Genomic DNA, 22,365 nt, shown 5'->3' with positions numbered 1-22,365 from the left:
CGCCGGAGCGCATTTTCAATGTGCCTAGATACATTATGTATGGCAGAAGCGATGGCGTCCGTCTGGAGCCGGTCGCGTCTGCGAGCAGCCGACCGGCTTGCGGCCGTACAGATGTCAAATGCGCGCCGATTCGGCCCATGCGGTGGGAATCGTACTTCGTGAATTGATTGATTGTAAATGAATAATACGTTGTAATAAACTGAATGCAATAGAAAATAAGGGTTCCTTTTGTACGTTTTTGGTACGGACCCCTAAAAACGTGGATGTGTATAAGAGACGTTACATTTTGATATATGTATCTTGTCATAGTATTTGTTTCTTTCTACTTTCTGCCAAAAATAACGTTATTATTGTTATTAATACCTACTAAAAAAGGTCGAATAATGAATGTAATCGCCACAATGTTTGAGTGAAGGACACATTGAATGAGACAACGTTCATGATATAGGTACCTAATCAATTATTTGGGCTCTACAGCCGCGACAAGCATCAACACACAAGGCAGGCTTCACAATTATTATTACACGCGTTTTCATAAAATAATGTAAACACGTAGAGCTCTGCATATGTATGAAACCTAGCACTATTTGGCTGTCATCTGTAGCCTTTTCGAAATGTTTGTAGAATTCTGATTTAATATATTGATAAGAAATTAAGGTGCAATGTTATAGATACGTAAGTAGGTATTTATATTAAGCAAGGGGATATACAAATACGGCGAACCTAACCTACGAGGCCACGGCAAAGGCTCGACTAGATTGGCTCTGACATCTGTGCTCATTTGCACCAGTTGCTCTCGGTGTAAAGACTGTTTCATTTGTATTATTTGTGTTGGAAGACTGAGGTTTTACTATTCCAGTTTCGACAAACGTACGAGTTATTTGTTGTTTGAGTTACAATATAATTGAATTTAAATTTAAAGTCATATATAGTTAGGTTATATTTTTAATAAATAATAATAATATTGAAATATGTAATTTAAGCAGTTGTTTTATTTTCTGAACATAAATGTACCTACATACCTACAGTGAAGATCTGCAGACTTCTGCCGTACTAGGCTAACTAAGGGCATAATAGGGTAGGGTATTTGACTGTATTTAAAATAAATGATTTTACACCATGCATGAAATAAAGCACCAGAAGATTAATAGAGGCTAGTTACGGAACCCTAAAAACCAATTTGTCTCTTCAGAAATGAGTTATATCAGGTATATATTAATCTAATACCTTTAAACGAGCAATTCTTGTTTATTTATTTACGATATATATATATATATATATATATATCGGGGATCTCGGAAACGGCTCTAACGATTTCGATGAAATTTATATAGGGGTTTTCGGGGGCGAAAAATCGATCTAGCTAGGTCTTATCTCTGGGAAAACGCGCATTTCCGAGTTATTATACGTTTTCCGAGGGAAGCTAAGGGAAGATATTATTAGTATTACATTAAAACGGATCACACACGTATTTAAAGTCGGAAATCGCTCGACATGTTTCACTCCGTACAGAGTAGTATCATCGGGAGATCGCATTGGCGGACCGGCGCCGTATGAAACAAATCGAGCGATTTTCGACTTAAAACACGAGAATGACCGTTTTTGATACATATTATATAAATTTAGCAAGTTTGGATTATTGACACATTACAAAGAATGTAAGTACTGCATGTATAGGTACCTACAATCCACCAAAATCCTAAACAGTTTAGATATTAAAGCGGACTAATTGTGTATGAATGTATTATGTGAATATATGTGGATCGAGCTGAAGTTAGTTTTTAATGAAGTTTTGGACATTGAAGTTCTTAAAGGATTCACTCCAGATATTGGTAAAGGCACTGCTTACAAGGTCATTGATCACAGGTCTGACTAGTCTGAACCCCGGTTTCCAAAACGTCTTAATCACACCATCAACTAGTTGTTCTGAAACAAAGAAAACAAAATAATAATATGTCGACAGATTTTGAAAACATCCTTAATAAGTTTGCCGAAAAGGGTCTAGCCGCAATCCCATAGTGAAACTGCCCCTGGCTGAAGTGTATAAATACCTTTCTTAGGTGCGTTTATTTGTCTTATTATAAGATACCGTTTTACCAAATTTCAAGGCTAGAATCCCCTTGGTTTGGCTAAAATTTTTTTTTTAATCGTTTTTATTTTTTTATAGCTAAACTAGTGGTTCGATTTTTGTGAAATTTGGATGTTAATTGCACCTAATAATAGTTCATTTTCAAAAAAAAAAATCAAGGTTGTAACTTGTTTATAAAGGCTAAAAAACATATTTTTAATTTTTAAACTTTTTTTTAATACTTGTGAGATAGCGACAACCTCAATTTTTTGTTATATAATGCAGAATATACTATTGCATAAAATATATTTTTTGTAAGAAAATCCATTTGGAGCAGCAAGGTAAAAATTTCAAAGTGGTTGAGCACCCCCTTGTAGTTGAGATAAAGTTACAAAACTTGGTGTACATTATCTTATACTGGTTTAACTAGGGTTGCCAGATCGAAAGGCGCTATGATCGGGAAAAAATATCAATTTTTCGGGATTTTGGGATTTAAGTCGGGGAAAAAACCATCGCTCCCTCACCGCACAATCTCTCGCCACGCACGCTCGCTCGACGACAGTTCGTAACTTGAAATCATTGTCTTATAATGTGAACCTGTTTTTCGGGACAATTTGCACTTGGTCGGGAATCGGGAACACATGCTAAAAATCGGGAGAATCCCGCCAAATCCCGACCATCTGGCAACCCTAGGTTTAACCTAGGCACTTGCAGGTAGGCGAAGGAAGCCCTCCCGACAATCAACCCCGATCTGCGGATTGGGGACTTCTTTACACACCCCAATGTACCTATTTAAAAAACCGGCCAAGTGCGAGTCGGACTCGCGTTCCAAGGGTTCCGTACATTACAAAATTTTTAACAATATGTTTTTTTTTATGAAAAGTGAGTAAAATATCTTTAAAACACCCATGGTCTAATAAAACATGGTCTTCTCTTCCCAGAGAACTTAATTGGTCCAGTAGTTTCGGAGAAAATAGGCTGTGACAGACGGACGGACGGACAGACAGACAGACATACAGACAGACGAGTGATCCTATTAGGGTTCTGTTTTTTCCTTTTGAGGTACGGAACCCTAAAAAACACTCAAAATCGAATCTTACCAACAAAAAAATCTAGATCGATTTACCTGCCTCGTTTAAAAATTAAATCGCATCATAAGGTAAGTACTTTACAATTTAGTACCTACCCACCGGGCTACCACGAAAACTCGTGCAAACTAATTATTTTCAAAATTAACCCTAGCTTAATCGTATTGTCGTATTCATACGTTTTTGAGAAATTATTAAAAAATATATGCAAATGTATCTGAAAAAATATGATAAGTTGATTATTTGCCGCTTAGATAACAAATTATGTTAAGAGGCTCCAGCGCCTATGGGCCCTTGGTTAAAGATAAAGACTATTTATTTCTATTGTTAACAAACATGTTTACCTAATCCGGTTCCAGTAAGTAGATTAGAGATATGCAGGTCCATGTCCCCTATGCGGTCGATCTCCACCCGCACGTGGAGCGCGGCGCCGCGCCGCTCCACGCGCGTCGTCTGCGCGTAGTCGCGCAGCGTGAGGTTCCATCGACCGGAGCGCGCCCACTCGGCTCCCGCTCCCAACACCCCGCTCTGCCAAATAATAACCGACACCGGAACAAATGATTTTTCACCTCAGCAGCTCAAACAAGGGTACTTTGCTACTTAAAAACAGTGAGCAAAATCGATCGCATTTTGCTCACCGAGTGAGACATAATGAGCAAAATACGATTTTGCTCACTCAGTGAGCAAAATGCGATTTTGCTCACTGTTTTTAAGTAGCAAAGTACCCTTGTTTGAGCTGCTGAGGTGAAAACTTAATTGTTGGTACGAGGGGCGTTCAAAATATTCTCGGTATTGATATCTTACGACCTCTTCTAAAATTTCTTTCGTTACTGGCCGCTAAGGTTTATTCATTGACATTAAAAAAAAGTATAATTCGAACCGAGATGGTCTTTTGTTTTTCTGCAATTGCTGAACAAACATGAACATCATGTGCGAATTGACAATGTTAACTAAATTAGAACATCGATGCGTGATAAAATTCTTGACAAAACAGGGTAAAAATCAAAAAACCATAAAAGAGGAAATGGATTGTGTTTACCGTGAGTCTGCTCCTTCTTTATCTACCATTCAAAAGTGGTCAAGCGAGTTTAAACGCGGAAGGGAGAGTATTGAAGATGACCCTAGACCTGGCCGGCCTGTAGTAGCTACTTCACAAGAAAATATTGATAAAGTGGAAAAACTTATATTGGAAGATGGTCGAGTGAAGGTAAAATCTATAGCACAAGTAACCAATCTCTCTATTAGTACCGTACATGATATTATACATGACCATCTTAATATGTCAAAAGTAAGTGCAAGATGGGTTCCGCGAATGCTGACTCGGCTTCAAAAAGACATGCGTGTAGCTTGTTGTTCCGATTTTATTGACCTGTGCGGTGAAAATCCTGATGAGGTGCTGCAAAGAATAGTTACTGGAGATGAAACCTGGGTTCATCATTATGACCCAGAGAGTAAACAAGAGTCCATGCAGTCAGGGCCGGATTAAGCATGTCGGGGCCCCCTTAGGCCCTTACAGTCAATTCTGCATACATTTATTTAATGTTCATTTTTCAGTTTGGGAAGTAAGTTTGTGGTTTTAATTTCATCCTTCAGGTGTCGGTTGAGCCGATACGAACATGCCGAGCGATGTCTTTTTCGCTCTTATTGCGTGGACATAAAGCTTTTTTCTATCAGTTTTTGCCGATTCCTTTTTGCGTCAAGTGTGGGGAGAGCCCTTTTTTTCTCCATAGGTAGTTAAATATTGTGCGAGGCTGAACAGCGATTGTCCGACCATAATACCATACGCCGAGCCACATGATTAAAATTAACGTAATAATAAAGATATTCCATAGTTTAAATTAAAATTCATTCACCGGTCAAGTTAGCATGAAGGTACAGGGTCAACCAGAAAAGCAGCAAAAAAACGCGAGCGCAGCGAGCGCGAAATTTTTTGTAAAAAAACTGAGAAAGCGTGTTAAAAAGGCCGGGCCGGGCCTAAAAATCCGAAGTTCCCCAGTAAGCCGAGCTTTCATGCGAGGTCAAAGCCGTGCTTCAGGATAAGCTCAGCTAGAGCACAAACGCCAACCAATGTCCATTGTATTAAAAAGCGAGACCGCAGGCCGAGCTTGGCGCAGCGAGGCTAAAGGCTAAGCTGAAGAAGAGGAGATTTGGAAGACAAACCAAACATGGAGGTAAAAAGTGAGGCTGAAAGTCGAGCTCAGCAATCTCCACATTACTTAACAAGCCCGAAGCGTACTTATAACCAGCGAGGTTAGCTTTCATGCAAGGCAAAAGGCCAAGCTTCTGAAATCAATGTTTATACATATTTGTTAAAAAGCGACGCCGAAGGTCGAACTGTAAGAAAGCAGCGCTCTGACACGAACCAATCGGAGATATTAGGCCCTCGGGAGCCTGAAAATCGAGCTGGATATTACAGACTTTAAATCTATAAAATAACATAATTTACATAATCATCTAATGATTGTGTATCTGAGAAACTGATATTGGACATTAAGTAGGTATAAATATTTAGGTACAATAAAAACAATATTTATGAATTTTTGCCATTTGAAACAAATATTGTTTTTGGCGCGCGCGGGCCCTGCCGGGGCCGTCGGGGCCCCCTAGCCGAGGCGGGGCCCATAGGCAGTTGCCTACTCTGACTTAGGGTTAATCCGGCCCTGCATGCAGTGGCACATTAAGGGTTCAGCTCATCCCAAGAAGTTCAAGGTCATCCCTTCAGCTGGCAAGGTCATGGCCACGATATTTTGGGATTGTGAAGGAGTATTACTAATCGATTATAAAGAAAAAGGTGTAAATATCACAGGACAGTACTACGCTAACATTCTACGTCAATTAAAGGATGTAATTAAAGAAAAGAGGCGAGGAAAGTTAACCAAAGGTATTCTGCTTCTGCATGACAACGCCCCCGTCCATACTGCTCATATTGCCAAGGCAGCTATTGTTGAATGTGGGTTTAAAACTGTTACTCACCCACCGTATAGTCCGGACTTAGCCCCCAGCTACTTCTTTTTGCTCCCCAATCTTAAAAAGGATCTGCGTGGAAATAAATTTTCTGACGATGAAGCATTGAAGGCGGCAGTGGAGGAGCATTTTTACACGAAAGATAAAAAATATTTTTACGAGGGATTAAAAAAAATAATTGATCGATCTTTTAAGTGTATGAACATAGGGGGGGAGTATATTGAAAAATAAAAATATCAAACTTTTCGTACTTGTTTGTTTTCATTCTCATACCGAGAATATTTTGAACACCCCTCGTATATCTTAGAAAACATGAGTGAATAGAGGTAAGTCATGAAGAAGGAATACATTTTTCGGGTTCTCTAATATGTTCTCACTGCTGAGGTGAAAAGTTTTGTGAACTACACGAGATCAAAGTTATTTATATCTCGTGCGCTTTTGAGTCCCTTACTACGCTCAAGATTCTAAATTAGATTCACGAGCGTAGCGAGTACTATAGAATCTTTCGCTTGCACGAGACTCAAAATAAGCACTCGAAGAAATATCAAACTTTGATCTCTTGTTGTACAAATAACTATTTTACTAAGGGTTGGTTGCACCAAACTGTTTATCATCGTTAAAGAGTTCGCTGAATTTTATTGTATGAAAAGTTTCACAGTAAACTGCCGCGGCACGCCGGGTGACGTTGATCAGTCTGTCAAGTGCGAATGGTGCAAGTAGGACCACTACGATGCTGCTACGGTGCTTCCAGGAACTATATTACAACTGAATTATTCTATAACTTCCTTCGTTGTGTGTACACCTCAGGGAGGCGCGTAGCGGCATTTCCCGTAAATATAAATAATGGTTGATTCTAATAAGTACTAAGCCTTCGGTGCAAAATGACCAACTTTCGTATTTTGTTACTTATCGCCTGAATCGCCTCAGTTGAGATGTATGTATTTAGATCTAGGTAGGTATCTACGAGTGCATATAATTGGTTTGAACCTTACCTTGAATTCATATTGTCCTTCTAAGTATTTTTCTGGGAAATACTGCGAATAGATAATCGACTCGTTTGCCCAGTTAGTCCTGAAACATACATGATGTTAGTTACATAAGTAATACTTAAGTATGTAAATCACTTTGTAAAACCACAACTATTGGAATTTATTATGTATTTATTTATTATTTAAGGGAAATCGATAAGTAACGAAAATGTTTAATAACATTTGACGGTTTGGCACAGTCAGCAGCAGAACTAGCAATAATATTATACCTCTAGAGTTTAATTAGAATTATGTTTAACATTTCAACCGGGTAGGTACTTATTACTACTTCTACTGCTTAATGTAATGTATCCAATCAATAGTCAGTAAAAGTTTTAGGGTAACATTCCATTTCTGACCGCAGCTGCACTACTGGTACTGAACGCGTCGCTGTTACTGTCAATTTCCATAGTAAAATGAACAGTAGAGCAGCTGTCGTTGGAAATGGACTGTCACCTTTACGTGAGCAAAAAGTAACTTGAAATTGGTACTCGCTTGAATTTAGTAACGGTAGATTGAGTCCAGCCATATTCAAAAACATCGCGCAAAATGATAGTGTATTTAAGTCCAAGCATTGTACGTGTTTGCTTGACTTCCTTCGCCGTGTGGGGATCAAAAGAAGCGACGCCAATTTCCGGTATACCTTAAATAAACGTCAAGTAGTTACCTAACCCAGCCATTCTCAAAGTGTGTTCCGCGGAACCCTAGGGTTCCGCGACACCCCTGCAGGGGTTCCGCAAGAATTTAGAATAATAAAATAAGCATAATTATTATGCTTATTAATAAAAAAATACACTTCTAACAACTATTGTTTTATTGTAGGGTTCCATCAAGTATTTCGCTTTCCAAAAGGGTTCCGTCAAAAAAAATTATTGAGAACCGCTGACCTAACCTATATTATTTTTGAGTTTTGCGTTTGTATGAAAACTCAGATTTCTACGTGTGAATGCCCTTGAGGTGTTAAAGCAACAAATGGCACCAAACCTTAAATATACCTATGTACTTACGACAATCTACACATCTTCCTCGCGTTGTCCCGGCATTTTGCCACGGCTCATGGGAGCCTGGGGTCCGCTTGGCAACTAATCCTAGTAATTGGCGTGGGCACTAGTTTTACGAAAGCGACTGCCATCTGACCTTCTGATCTGAGTATTGGGATTAGTCCGGTTTCCTCACGATGTTTTCCTTCACCGAAAAGCGACTGGTAAATATCAAATGATATTTCGTACATAAGTTCCGAAAAACTCATTGGTACGAGCCGGGGTTCGAACCCGCGACCTCCGGATTGCAAGTCGCACGCTCTTACCGCTAGGCCACCAGCGCTTTCAAATTGGTCATTTTGGCGCCCCCCTTGCCATCCGGCGCCTAGAGCGGCCGCTCCACTCGCTCTACCCTAGATCCGGCCCTGAGTAGGAATGTAATAATGCAAGCATTTCTTCAACTCACCTCGCTTAAAATAAGGTTTCAGATCATTTAGAGCCTGTTTCATGCAAGCATCGAATTGTGCCGAGTGCTTCTCGCACTTTGAAAATATTTTTTCTGAAAGAAGTAATTATCATGAATCAGTACCTACGGTGAAACCATTCAAGATTGAAACCTCGGGAAAACCTCGGAATGGGAGCTCATTCCACAGCCGGAGGGAGGAAATTCCTCGAGTTGTGTGCATGCCTAGATGGGCATGTGCTTCGGCAGAGGGGAAAACCCTGAATAGTGCGAATGCCGACTCCCTTTCCCGGTGTTGCTCGAAGAAGTTACGAGATACGAGCTTTATTGTTGGCAGTAATATACGTTCTCGACTCGTCTCTTTCCGCACAGACTCTAAAGTGTAACTTAAAAAAAGCGGCCAAGTGCGAGTCGGACTCGCCCATGAAGGGTTCCGTATTTAGGCGATTTATGACGTATAAAAAAAAAACTACTTACTAGATCTCGTTCAAACCAATTTTCGGTGGAAATTTACATGGTAATGTACATCATATATTTTTTTTAGTTTTATCATTCTCTTATTTTGGAAGTTACAGGGGGGGGGGGGACACACATTTTACCACTTTGGAAGTGTCTCTCGCGCAAACTATTCAGTTTAGAAAAAAATTATATTAGAAACCTCAATATCATTTTTGAAGACCTATCCATAGATACCCCACACGTATGGGTTTGATGAAAAAAATTTTTTTGAGTTTCAGTTCGAAGTATGGGGAACCCCAAAAATTTATTGTTTTTTTTTCTATTTTTGTGTGAAAATCTTAATGCGGTTCACAGAATACATCTACTTACCAAGTTTCAACAGTATAGTTCTTATAGTTTCGGAGAAAAGTGGCTGTGACATACGGACGGACAGACAGACGGACAGACGGACAGACGGACAGACAGACAGACATGACGAATCTATAAGGGTTCCTTTTTTTGCCATTTGGCTACGGAACCCTAAAAACTTCTTAATTTTTGATTACACGGATAAATTCTATATCTGAGGCACTGGGGCCCATTTCTCGAACAGTATTAGTCTAATATTATTATTGTGTTGCCCCATGGGTTACCATGTAACCCATACGACTTGACAGTTCGTGGACTAATATTATTAGTCTTCTAATAGGTACCGTTCGAGAAATGGGCCCCAGGTTTAATTTATTGCCCGTATTGGATTTACACACTGTACCTACCTATATAAGTTAGGTACCTCGTTTTTTAACCGACTTCAAAATCTCAAAAGGAGGAGGTTACCAATTCGGTTGTATGTTTTAGTATTATACTCCACGTGGCTATAGATAGCAGGTACTATGTTATATAGTCAAAAGGGTTTGGTAAAAATGTAACATTAATGTAGGTATATTAAGATTAAGTTAATTATGTGTAGAGTGTGACTTACATTCCTACTTTAAAAGTACTTACTTACCGATGTCTTGTAGTTCGTGGTTACTTTCCGTCTTACCAGTAAGTACACAGAGAATAATTAATATTGTTTGAAATAGTGCATATTTTGCATCCATGTTTATTTTAAATACTTGCATTGAAATGTTAATTATTTGCCTACAACATATGATAACGTTAAAAAAATGTTGGTTATTCAATCTATAAGCCTAGGTGCGCACTGCTTCGTGTTCTACTAGTAAAGTGCAATTGCGATCCGTGCCGTCCGTCCGTCCGTCGCGAGGCGCGGACAGGTGAGGTGCGAGGCGCTGCGAAAGTGCCGCAGATTGCGGACATCGATGTGACCTCTACCTACCTACTCCAAAGCTTGTTCCTCGGAAGGTCCTAGTATCCTAATAGAAATATCTAAATAATCAATAATTTCAATTTAAAAACACTTTTAGTTGACCACAAAGCATACCCACTTACCTTTTTATTGACAACACACTGTACCCGTACTTATTGCCCCCAAAAAATCGACATTATCAAAACGAATTAGGTATATGAGCCCAGTCTCGAGGGGTCTGCTAGTACTAGTGATAGGGCTTAGCAAAATAAAACTGCATTTTATGCAGAAAGCAAGCCGCTTTACTCAGTGATACTAGGGACCAATCTGAATGATTTCATCCGAGGAAACACAAATTTCATCCACCAGAATTCAAGATGGCGGACCTTTTCCAAAATGGCGGCTGCAAAATTAAAAAAAATGCTAGACACTAATTGGCTGCACCGATTTTAGTGATTGATATATCAATCAATTTGTATTAACACCTGTAATTGTAAAAAAAATATACCATTTAAGAAATTAAAGATGGCGGCCAAATATTAAGAAAATTGTGATTTTCATTTTCATTTTTTTCCTTTTAGTAAAAATAACAACTAAATATTCTATGATATGGTCACATATTCTTTTATTTAAATGAAACCGGATAATATTATCTACAAAATAAAATAAAATGCTTGACAATCCGTCGAGTAGTTTTTGAACTATACGTATTACAAAAAGCGCGTAACAGCCGCCCAAAACGGCCCGCTCGCGCCAAAACTGACAAATTTGATGATATTTCTTTATTTTCAAAGGTAAAAAAAACAATAGAAAATATATTTACTTTATTTAATGGGGTATAAATAAATAGTTTTTGATATTTCCGCTTGATAAATTAAAGATGGCGGCCGAATATTAAGAAAATTATGACATTTTCTAGTTTTTTCTATTAAAAATAACAACTAAATATTTTATAATCACATATTTTTTACTTTCAAGGAAACCTGATATTATTATCTACAAAATAAAAAAAATGCTTGACAATCCGTTGAGTAGTTTTTGAACTATATGCATTACAAAAAAACGTCCGAAACGGCCCGCTCGCGCCAAAACTGACAACTTTGATAATTTTCTTTATTTTCAAAGGTAAAAAAGGACAAAATATATTTACTTACTTTTAATGAGCTAGAAATAAATAAAAAATATATTTCCGCTAATTATTTACTCCTTCGGTTGAACTTACAGAAAAGAGGTGACCGAAAAGCTGGCGGCTTCCTCGCACAACGTATCAGCATTGCGATACAACGAGGAAATGCCGCCAGCATCCTTGGTACAATGCCTCAACAGCCTATTTTAGATTTAAGCTAGTTATGAATTTATTTCAGTAGTACCATTGTATATATATTTTATGCAAATACAGTCTGTAAAAAGAAAAGAAAATTCATATGAAATCTGAACAAAATATACATATAATTAAATTAAATATATAGAGACGAACTACGTCAAACTGTCCCGCCCAGTGTGGCGTAGATCATCTATAGGTACCTTTAGTTTATGCAGCTGCCTTTGCATGTGCTGCATTGCACTGTGCAGGGTAGACCCATCCTCTGACACGTGCAGCTCATTGTTTCGCAGCCATTTTTATTTACTGCGATATTTCTTTCAAAGCTGGTGTAACTTCAGGGTGTGACAACCTTGACAAACACGTTTTGAAGCAAGACTTATTTCCTTTTGTATGGAAATAAGATGATGATGATGATGATGATGATGATGATGATGATGATGATCCTTCCGGCCGATTACGGCCATGGCGACCACTACGACTCCTAGTTTGCTCGGCGCTCGTGCGCCCGAAGATGGCTGACGTAGCCGATCTTCGAGGTGAACTCCCGCGCACATTGAGGGCACGTGAGGACACCAGCCACGTAGTGGTAGCTAATGGGAGCAGGCTGGCGCGTTTTCAGCTCGTCGCGCTTAGCGTCGAGGTCAACTTTACGTTGCTCCTCGAAATCGCGCACTTTGTCCTGCACCAGCGCCACTCAGGACGCTGTGCTGCCAAACCTTCCCACTGAGAGGGCTCGATGTTGCACCTTTTCATGTGTCGCTTCTGAACATCTTTGTATCGGAGGAGTTGTCGAAATAAGAAGTAGGTACGAGGGGCGTTCAAAATATTCTCGGTATTGATATCTTACGACCTCTTCTAAAATTTCTTTCGTTACTGGCCGCTAAGGTTTATTCATTGACATTAAAAAAAAGTATAATTCGAACCGAGATAGTCTTTTGTTTTTCTGCAATTGCTGAACAAACATGAACATCCTGTGCGAATTGACAATGTTAACTAAATTAGAACATCGATGCGTGATAAAATTCTTGACAAAACAGGATAAAAATCAAAAAACCATAAAAGAGGAAATGGATTGTGTTTACCGTGAGTCTGCTCCTTCTTTATCTACCATTCAAAAGTGGTCAAGCGAGTTTAAACGCGGAAGGGAGAGTATTGAAGATGACCCTAGACCTGGCCGGCCTGTAGTAGCTACTTCACAAGAAAATATTGATAAAGTGGAAAAACTTATATTGGAAGATGGTCGAGTGAAGGTAAAATCTATAGCACAAGTAACCAATCTCTCTATTGGTACCGTACATGATATTATACATGACCATCTTAATATGTCAAAAGTAAGTGCAAGATGGGTTCCGCGAATGCTGACTCGGCTTCAAAAAGACATGCGTGTAGCTTGTTGTTCCGATTTTATTGACCTGTGCGGTGAAAATCCTGATGAGGTGCTGCAAAGAATAGTTACTGGAGATGAAACCTGGGTTCATCATTATGACCCAGAGAGTAAACAAGAGTCCATGCAGTGGCACATTAAGGGTTCAGCTCATCCCAAGAAGTTGAAGGTCATCCCTTCAGCTGGCAAGGTCATGGCCACGATATTCATATTGCCAAGGCAGCTATTGTTGAATGTGGGTTTAAAACTGTTACTCACCCACCGTATAGTCCGGACTTAGCCCCCAGCGACTTCTTTTTGCTCCCCAATCTTAAAAAGGATCTGCGTGGAAATAAATTTTCTGACGATGAAGCATTGAAGGCGGCAGTGGAGGAGCATTTTTACACGAAAGATAAAAAATATTTTTACGAGGGATTAAAAAAAATAATTGATCGATCTTTTAAGTGTATGAACATAGGGGGGGAGTATATTGAAAAATAAAAATATCAAACTTTTCGTACTTGTTTGTTTTCATTCTCATACCGAGAATATTTTGAATACCCCTCGTAGTGTCACACCATGTAAAGGCTTGAAAGCCACGAAGAGGTCGATCTGTCAGGACTCAGTATTAGCTATTTTAGGAACTTCGGCATAACGGCGTTTATTTGCAGTCCCGGTCAAGAGCAGGCCACTCTTGCAGGCCAGCCCGGTCAGCGGCTCGTCGAATGCCTGCCCCTCTTCCTTTTCGTTCTTGTCTAACTCGGCTATTTGGCAGATAAAGATCCCATACAAGGTCTATTCTCTTCGAATTTACTTTTTGTACCAGTTGTAGATATGAGGCCTGAGATCTGCTGGTACTCTTGAAAAAATATGGCTGTTGATCGGGATTGCAAATAAACGCCGTTATGTTGAAGTTCATAAAATAGCTAATACTTTGGGTCCTGCTCTTCGTGGCGTTCACACCTTTACAGGTTGTGACACTACTCCTTATTTCCGTACAAAAGGAAAGAAGTCTTGCTTCAAAACATGGTTATCACACCCTGAAGTTACGCCAGCTTTGAAAGAAATATCGCAGTCATTAGAAAGTTTTCCTGAATAATTCATGGCTATACTGGAAAATGACACCTGCTATCTATCTGACACACAAACAGCACATTTGTAGGTCAACCTGGTACGCAACTATTTGCTACTCAAAATAAATTGGTAACCAGCATCCCACTATGCCCTTATTTTTGATGATGCTTCTGTGCCATTGCTATTTTCTAGGGGTTGAAAGTCAACCAATGACAATTGAACACCGCAATAGTCTGAAGCCAGGGATATATGGCGTAAATAATCATACCTGGACCATAAATAAAAAAGGCTGCGAAACAACGCGCTGCGCGTGTCGGAGGATGGGTCTATCCTGCACAGTGCAATGCAGCATAATTATGCAAAGGCAGCTGCAAAAACGAAAGGTATAATAGATAGATAGATAGACAGAATACTCTTTTATTATATATCTTAGGTTACAACATGCACCCGTTAGGGCATAGCAACATTTTACTTAAATAATACTTAATCTAAATTTTATCTTTACAGCTATGTACATTATTCACCCGCTAAATTGTAATAGATTAATATTAATTTATAATAGAATAGAATAATAATAGAATAATCCAAATAAGATATTTTACATTTTTACATTGTTATTATTAAATTCAATTTATTCCGAAATATTACTTTTTATTTTTTGGCACACCTCAGTAAAAAAAATTATAAATCAAGTATTAAGTAGATGAACTACGCCAAACTGTCTCGCCCCTCCATTACTATTTTAATACTACACACATTGAAATAGTAATGGAGGGCGGGACAGTTTGGCGTATTTCATCTCTATATATTTTATTTAATTAAGTATAGGTAAACCAGAACTTTGAAACATAACAGTTTATCTATATATATAAATGCAAGTGTCCTGACTGACTGACTGACTGACTGACTGACTGATTCATCAACGCAGAGCCGAAACTACAAAAGATAGAAAGTTGAAATTTGCACACTAGGTTGCATTTATAAAGTGTACAAGAGATAAGAAGCGATTTTGAAAAATTCAACCCCTAAGGGGGTTAAAAAGGGGATGAAAGGTTGTATGGGGAACAAGTTTTATTTTAAGCTAAGAATTTGAAACTTTGTAAAAATGTATTATATTAAAAAACAAGAAAACTAATTTCAGCGTTTTTGAAAATTCATCCCCCAAGGGGGTGAAAAAGGGGTTAAAAGTTTGTATGGTGATCAAATATTTTTGTGAGTGTGGGACTTGAAACTTTGCATATGGGGATATTATTATAAGACAGGAAAAGTAATTTCAGCGTTTTTGAAAATTCATCCCCTAACAGGGTTAAAAAGGGGTTGAAAGTTTGAATCCATTACAAATGCTTTGAAACTTCTTAGAAAGGCATAATAGCCGATTACAAAAAAAAAAGTAATTGCAGCGTTTTTGGAAATTCAACCCCTAAGGGGGTTAAAAAGGGGATGAAAGTTCGTCTTGGGGTGCAAATTTTATTTTGATCTAGGAACTTGAAACTTTGCAAAAAGGTATTAAATTAAAATACAAGAAAACTAATTTCATCGTTTTTGAAAATTCATCCCCCAAGGTGGTGAAAAAGGGGTTGAAAGTTTGTATGGAGATCAAATATTTTTGTGAGTGTGGGACTTGAAACTTTGTATATGGGGATATTATTATAAGACAGGAAAAGTAATTTCAGCGTTTTTGAAAATTCATCCCCTAACAGGGTTAAAAAGGGGTTGAAAGTTTAAATCCATTACAAATGCTTTGAAACTTCTTAGAAAGGCATAATAGCCGATTACAAAAAAAAGTAATTGCAACGTTTTTGGAACTCAACCCCTAAGGGGGTTAAAAAGGGGATGAAAGTTCGTCTTGGGGTGCAAATTTTATTTTGATCTAGGAACTTGAAACTTTGCAAAAAGGTGTTAAATTAAAATACAAGAAAACTAATTTCAGCGTTTTTGAAAATTCATCCCCTAAGGTGGTGAAAAAGGGGTTGAAAGTTTGTATGGATATCAAATATTTTTTCGAGCGCGGGACTTTAATCTTTGCATTTGGGGATATTATTAGAAGACAAGAAAAGTAATTTCAGCGTTTTGTAAAATTCATCCCCTAATAGGGTTAAAAAGGGGTTGAAAGTTCGTATAGGGTTCAAATTTTATTTTAAGCTAGGAACTTGAAACTTTGTAAAAAGTTATTAAATTAAAATACAAGAAAACTAATTTCAGCGTTTTTGAAAATTCATCCCCTAAGGTGGTGAAAAAGGGGTTGAAAGTTTGTATGGATATCAAATATTTTTTCGAGCGCGGGACTTGAGTCTTTGTATTTGGGGATATTATTAGAAGACAGGAAAAGTAATTTCAGCGTTTTGTAAAATTGATCCCCTAACAGGGTTAAAAAAGGGTTTAAAATTCGTATAGGTTTCAAATTTTATTTTAAGCTAAGAACTTGAAACTTCGTAAAGAAATATATTTTTAATATGCAAGAAAACTATTTTCTGCGTTTTTGAAAATTCATCCCCTAAGGTGGTGAAAAAGGGGTTGAAAGTTTGTATGGATATCAAATATTTTTTCGAGCGCGGGACTTGAATCTTTGCATTTGGGGATATTATTAGAAGACAAGAAAAGTAATTTCAGCGTTTTGTAAAATTCATCCCCTAATAGGGTTGAAGGTTCGTATAGGGTTCAAATTTTATTTTAAGCTAGGAACTTGTAACTTTGTAAAAAGTTATTAAATTAAAATACAAGAAAACTAATGTCAGCGTTTTTGAAAATTCATCCCCTAAGGTGGTGAAAAAGGGGTTGAAAGTTTGTATGGATATCAAATATTTTTTCGAGCGCGGGACTTGAGTCTTTGTATTTGGGGATATTATTAGAAGACAGGAAAAGTAATTTCAGCGTTTTGTAAAATTCATCCCCTAACAGGGTTAAAAAAGGGTTACAAATTCGTACAGGTTTCAAATTTTATTTTAAGCTAAGAACTTGAAACTTCTTAAAGAGATATATTTTTAATATGCAAGAAAACTAATTTCTGCGTTTTTGAAAATTCATCCCCTAAGGTGGTGAAAAAGGGGTTGAAAGTTTGTATGGATATCAAATATTTTTTCGAGCGCGGGACTTGAATCTTTGCATTTGGGGATATTATTAGAAGACAAGAAAAGTAATTTCAGCGTTTTGTAAAATTCATCCCCTAATAGGGTTGAAGGTTCGTATAGGGTTCAAATTTTATTTTAAGCTAGGAACTTGTAACTTTGTAAAAAGTTATTAAATTAAAATACAAGAAAACTAATGTCAGCGTTTTTGAAAATTCATCCCCTAAGGTGGTGAAAAAGGGGTTGAAAGTTTGTATGGATATCAAATATTTTTTCGAGCGCGGGACTTGAGTCTTTGTATTTGGGGATATTATTAGAAGACAGGAAAAGTAATTTCAGCGTTTTGTAAAATTCATCCCCTAACAGGGTTAAAAAGGGGTTGAAAGTTTGTACGGGTTTCAAATTTTATTTTAAGCTAGGAACTTGAAACTTCGTAAAAAGGTATTAAATTAAAATACAAGAAAACTAATTTCAGCGTTTTTGAAAATTCATCCTGTAAGGTGGTGAAAAAGGGGTTGAAAGTTTGTATTGATATCAAACATTTTTTCGAGCGCGGGACTTAAATCTTTGGATTTGGGGATATTATTAGAAGACAGGAAAAGTAATTTCAGCGTTTTGTAAAATTCATCCTCTAATAGGGTTTAAAAGGGGTTGAAGTTCGTATAGCGTTCAAATTTTATTTTAAGCTAGGAACATGAAACTTTGTTAAAAGTTATTAAATTAAAATACAAGAAAACTAATTTCAGCGTTTTTGAAAATTCATCCTGTAAGGTGGTGAAAAAGGGGTTGAAAGTTTGTATTGATATCAAACATTTTTTCGAGCGCGGGACTTGAATCTTTGGATTTGGGGATATTATTAGAAGACAGGGAAAGTAATTTTAGCGTTTTGTAAAATTCATCCCCTAACAGGGTTAAAAAGGGGTTGAAAGTTTGTACGGGTTTCAAATTTTATTTTAAGCTAGGAACTTGAAACTTCGTAAAAAGGTATTAAATTAAAACTGCAAAAAATTTATTTCAGCGTTTTTGAAAATTCATATCTCAAGGTGGTGAAAAAGGGGTTGAAAGTTTGTATGGAGATCAGATATTTTTGTGAGTGCGGGGCTTGAATTTTTGTACAGAGGCATTTATTAGAATACAAGAAAAGTAATTTCAGCGTTTTTAAAAGTACATCCCTTAAAAGGGTTAAAAAGGGGTTGAAAGTTTTTATGGGGTTCAAATTTTATTTTAAGCTAGGAACTCGAGACTTCTTAAAAGGGTATTTTATTAAAAGAGAAGAAAACTTATTTCAGCGTTTTTGAAAATTCATCTCTCAAAGTGGTGAAAAAGGGTAAAAAGTTTGTATGGAGATCAAACATTTTTGTGAGTCTTTGTAAAATGGCATTTTATTATAATACGAGAAAAGTAAATTCAGCGTTTTTAAAATTCATCTCTTAAAGGGTCGAAAGGGGGTTGAAAGTTTGTAAAGTTGCAAACAAACTTGAAACTTCGTAAAAAGGTATTTCATCAAAAGAGAAGAAAACTAATTTCAGAGTTTTTGATAATTCATCCCCATGGTGGTGAAAAAGGGGTTGAAGATTTGTATAGAGGTCAAACATTCATTTGAGTGCGGGACTTTAATCGTTGTAAACTTTGTATATAGGCATATTATTAAAATACAAGAAAAGTAATTTCAGCGTTTGTAAAAATTCATCCCCTAAAATGGTTAAAAAGGGGTTGAAAGTTTGTATAGGGTTCAAATTTTATTTAAAGCTAGGAACTTCAAACTTCGTAAATAGGTAGTTAAGTAGTAGGTTTTATTAAATAGAGGACATGAAAATCTTCTGGTTGAGAGTGATTATATCGAGAACAATTTTATTCAGTTAGGGGCTTGAAGCTTCGTAGGTTGTGAAAGACAAGTATCATGCGTTGTAATATTAATAATTAACAAATGATTAACCGTCTTACTGCGATCTTTTGCTGCATAATGTTCTAAGCTAATGTAGAATATATAACCACCAATATACAAATCCACGCGTACGAAGTCGCGGGCAACAGCTAGTAATTTTATATTATAAACAGAATAAAATAAAGATTTAAGTGGGGCTCCCATACAACAAACGTGATTTTTGACCGAAGTTAAGCAACGTCAGGTGGGGTCAGTGCTTGGATGGACCGTTTTTTTGCTTGTTTTGCTCTATTTTTTGTTGATGGTGCGGAACCCTCCGTGCGCGAGTCCGACTCGCACTCGGCCGGTTTTTTTCGAATTGTCAAAACGATCAATTTATATGAAACACTGCGTGTGACGTCACAATCAAATTACCTCTCTACTCTTTATAGTTTTATACGGGTTATAAAATAAAAGTTATGTCACTAGTGTCTTGTGTCTAAAAACTTTTCTGTATTAATCTTCTGGTGCTTTATTTGATGCATGGTGTAAAATAATAGTTATTTTCGATACAAGTGCGAAAAAGAGGAAATTCGAAACGAGTGGCGATAAATTAAAACACGACCGAAGGGAGTGTTTTAAATCGACACGAGTTGCGAATTACCTATTCGCACGTGTATCGAACAACGTTTTACAGTACATATGGCACTTTAAAGTTTCGACATACGCACGAAAAGTGCTATTTTACGCACTAGTGCGGAAAAGTAGCCCCATATGTACTGTAAATTATTTTAAATACAGTCAAATACCCTATTTTGCTACCATGTGACACATACCTACTGCTTTTTATATCATTAGAAAATTATTATGTTTCAAAATATTATTTAAACTGAAAAAAAAACTATGCATAAAAGAAAACAAATATGTATGTCCTAAATAAGAACAGAAAAGTGCCACTTTGATCACTCGCAGCAGGGAAGAAAAGTGCCACTTCGAGAAATGATCCTTTTCCAAATAGGTGACGTGAAAAAGTAATCATCGTTAGGTCATATTCTCATATTTAATGCTAATGAAATAAATAAATTCCTATTTTGATTTTAGCACTTCTTTAAACACAATGGTTCAAGTCTCCCGGACTTCCCCTACTCGTAACTAATCTACCTACCTAAATCGATAAATGATCGTTTATTAGTTCATTCATTATCATTAGTAATACAACATATGGCACTGCGCAAGATTGCAATGTGTTTATTTACGATGTTTCACCACGCACAGTGATTATGGTTAGCTATTATGGCGCTACAAAATAGGTTGCAGCCACAAGTGCCACCCACCACAGTACTTAGCACTTACACTCCGCAGGTACCTACCTACCTACTTACCTTCTCGGATTCTAATCATGCAACATTCGTGACTGAAACTCAAACAATCGTATCAGGGTGTCGCGTCGGTGCCGTCCGTCGCTGTTTATGGTATCATGGTAATCATGGTATGGTATTCATATTTCGTTACATATTTTGACGCAACACTTTGAATCATGTAAATTCCAAACAGATCCCGTTATCCTACGTGACGCTGCCTAGGGCATTAGTGGCACCAATAAATGAACATATAAGAATATCTGGGAGACCGAGCTTTGCTCGGAAAACATATAAAATCTCAAAAATTTGCGTTTTCCCAGAGATAAGACCTAGCTAGATCGATTGTTCGCCCCCGAAAACCCCCATATACCAAATTTCATCGAAATCGTTAGAGCCGTTTCCGAGATCCCCGAAATATAAATATGCAAGAATTGCTCGTTTAAAGGTATTAGATAGATTAGATTAGATTAGATAGATAGATTAGATGGATAATAGTTTATAATTTTATATTATATAAAATACTAGTTTTATTTAAGATGTTAATTAATTAGGTAATTAGGTATATATATACAAATTCTGTTCTTTACATGTCTGACTGGAATTTTAACATTGAAAAAAAAAAGGTACCCACAGGCTAAAAGTTTAACTTAAGCGACTACCCCAACTTTAGAAATTTTACAAGCTTTGTAGAGTCAGACCAAGAAAAGTCTGCAGCGGATTTGATAGCTCACGCAGTGCAAGTGTTATTTTAAACGTCAAACTTCTATGAAATTATGACTTATAAACAACACTTGCACTGCGTGGGCTATCAAATCCGCTGCAGACTTTTTTTGGTCCGACTCTATTAACTTGCAATGTAGGTGTGTACCTATGTAATGTCATGTTTGTACGGTTCAAATCTTGCAAGTTAAATTTGACCCACTTCGCGACTTCCAATGAAGCTATAGCTAGCTTCCAATACTATCGAGCTGATCTGATGATGGAGACCCGGACCGGGACCTGGACTTGGACCGGAACCTAGACCTGGACCTCGACCTGGCCTGGTCCAGTAACCCTGCTGCTGTAGGAGAAGCTCCGCCCCGCCATCGGAAATCCATCCATTTGTTTAACACCTATATTTAGAAAGTGACATGAAAAAGGAAGAGTAGATGTAATAAGGCCCGTATGTGGCCAGTACATATATATTTGGGCGATATTAAACTAGTGTCTGAGGGTGAATAAGACGACCTACACTTATTTTTTTTAAAGGTTTTATTGAACATAATATAATACGTAAATTATATTAATTATTATTAGCCTTTGATCTGATGATACCGAGGTGGCTGATCTATTTTAGATAAGACGCGCTATTCTTGTACCTACACATATCATTTTACTTAAAATATACGACAGATGTTAAATGCTGTCTCTTCAAGATAAGTTTAGATAACTCTTCACCGACTCTCTGTCACCTCAAGCACCTGCAGAATGTGGCAGTGCCAACAGAAACATCAAATTACCGTGAAAATAATAAAACGTTTATACTTAGTAGGTTCCTATGCAAGTATCACTTTGTCGCTGTAGTCGGTGCAGAGTTAGTTTAGACGGACTGTATTAACCTCTCGAATGCCGGAACGCGGATCCACGATAGTAGGTATTGAATTCTAATTATTAATTACTTAGAATTCAATACTTACTGCGCGTATCCACGTTCCGACATTCAAGACGTTAAAATTAACGTACAAACTCGGTCTGTACAAAGTACAAAGTTCCACTTGTAAAATCTTGGCATTATGGAATTACTCTCAATTACGTATTATCCATCAAATCATAAAGAATAAGTCACGCTAGTCCGGGCCGGAGCTTCCAACGCTTCGTTTTCTATGGAAAACACCACGTGATCACACTGATCAGTCTGATCACCGATCAGCCGTCATAGAAAATGACATGTCGGAGGCCTCGGCCCGGGCGCCCGTTGCGTTCTATTTAGCGTGAGT

At 37.5% G+C, this 22,365-nt stretch overlaps 1 protein-coding gene across 1 annotated transcript; it reads right to left on the bottom strand.

Moving 5' to 3' along the window:
• Positions 1 to 1,740: 1,740 nt before the first annotated feature.
• On the bottom strand, positions 1,741 to 10,174 carry LOC134661301 (uncharacterized). Its single transcript, XM_063517300.1, has 6 exons — positions 10,039 to 10,174; positions 8,595 to 8,687; positions 7,644 to 7,791; positions 7,113 to 7,191; positions 3,501 to 3,684; positions 1,741 to 1,926 (listed from the first exon to the last, which is right to left on the bottom strand). Exons 1-6 carry the CDS (start codon positions 10,151 to 10,153, stop codon positions 1,775 to 1,777), a joined length of 771 nt encoding a protein of 256 aa, XP_063373370.1. The 5' UTR covers positions 10,154 to 10,174; the 3' UTR covers positions 1,741 to 1,774.
• Between the last annotated feature and the right edge of the window lie 12,191 nt (positions 10,175 to 22,365).

This window comes from Cydia amplana, chromosome Z (assembly GCF_948474715.1).
Source record: "Cydia amplana chromosome Z, ilCydAmpl1.1, whole genome shotgun sequence".
Taxonomy (NCBI): domain Eukaryota; kingdom Metazoa; phylum Arthropoda; class Insecta; order Lepidoptera; family Tortricidae; genus Cydia; species Cydia amplana.
The sequence above is the reverse complement of the archived record's forward strand: the minus strand, read 5'-3'. Positions and strand labels throughout refer to the sequence as shown.

Coding starts and splice junctions, on each gene's coding strand:
- LOC134661301 (XM_063517300.1), bottom strand. CDS start 10,153: ATGCAAGTATTTAAAATAAACATGGATGCAAAATATGCACTATTTCAA. Junction 8,688..10,038: donor CCACGAACTACAAGACATCG/GTAAGTAAGTAC, acceptor TACTTCTTTCAG/AAAAAATATTTTCAAAGTGC. Junction 3,685..7,112: donor AAGGACAATATGAATTCAAG/GTAAGGTTCAAA, acceptor ATTATTTGGCAG/AGCGGGGTGTTGGGAGCGGG.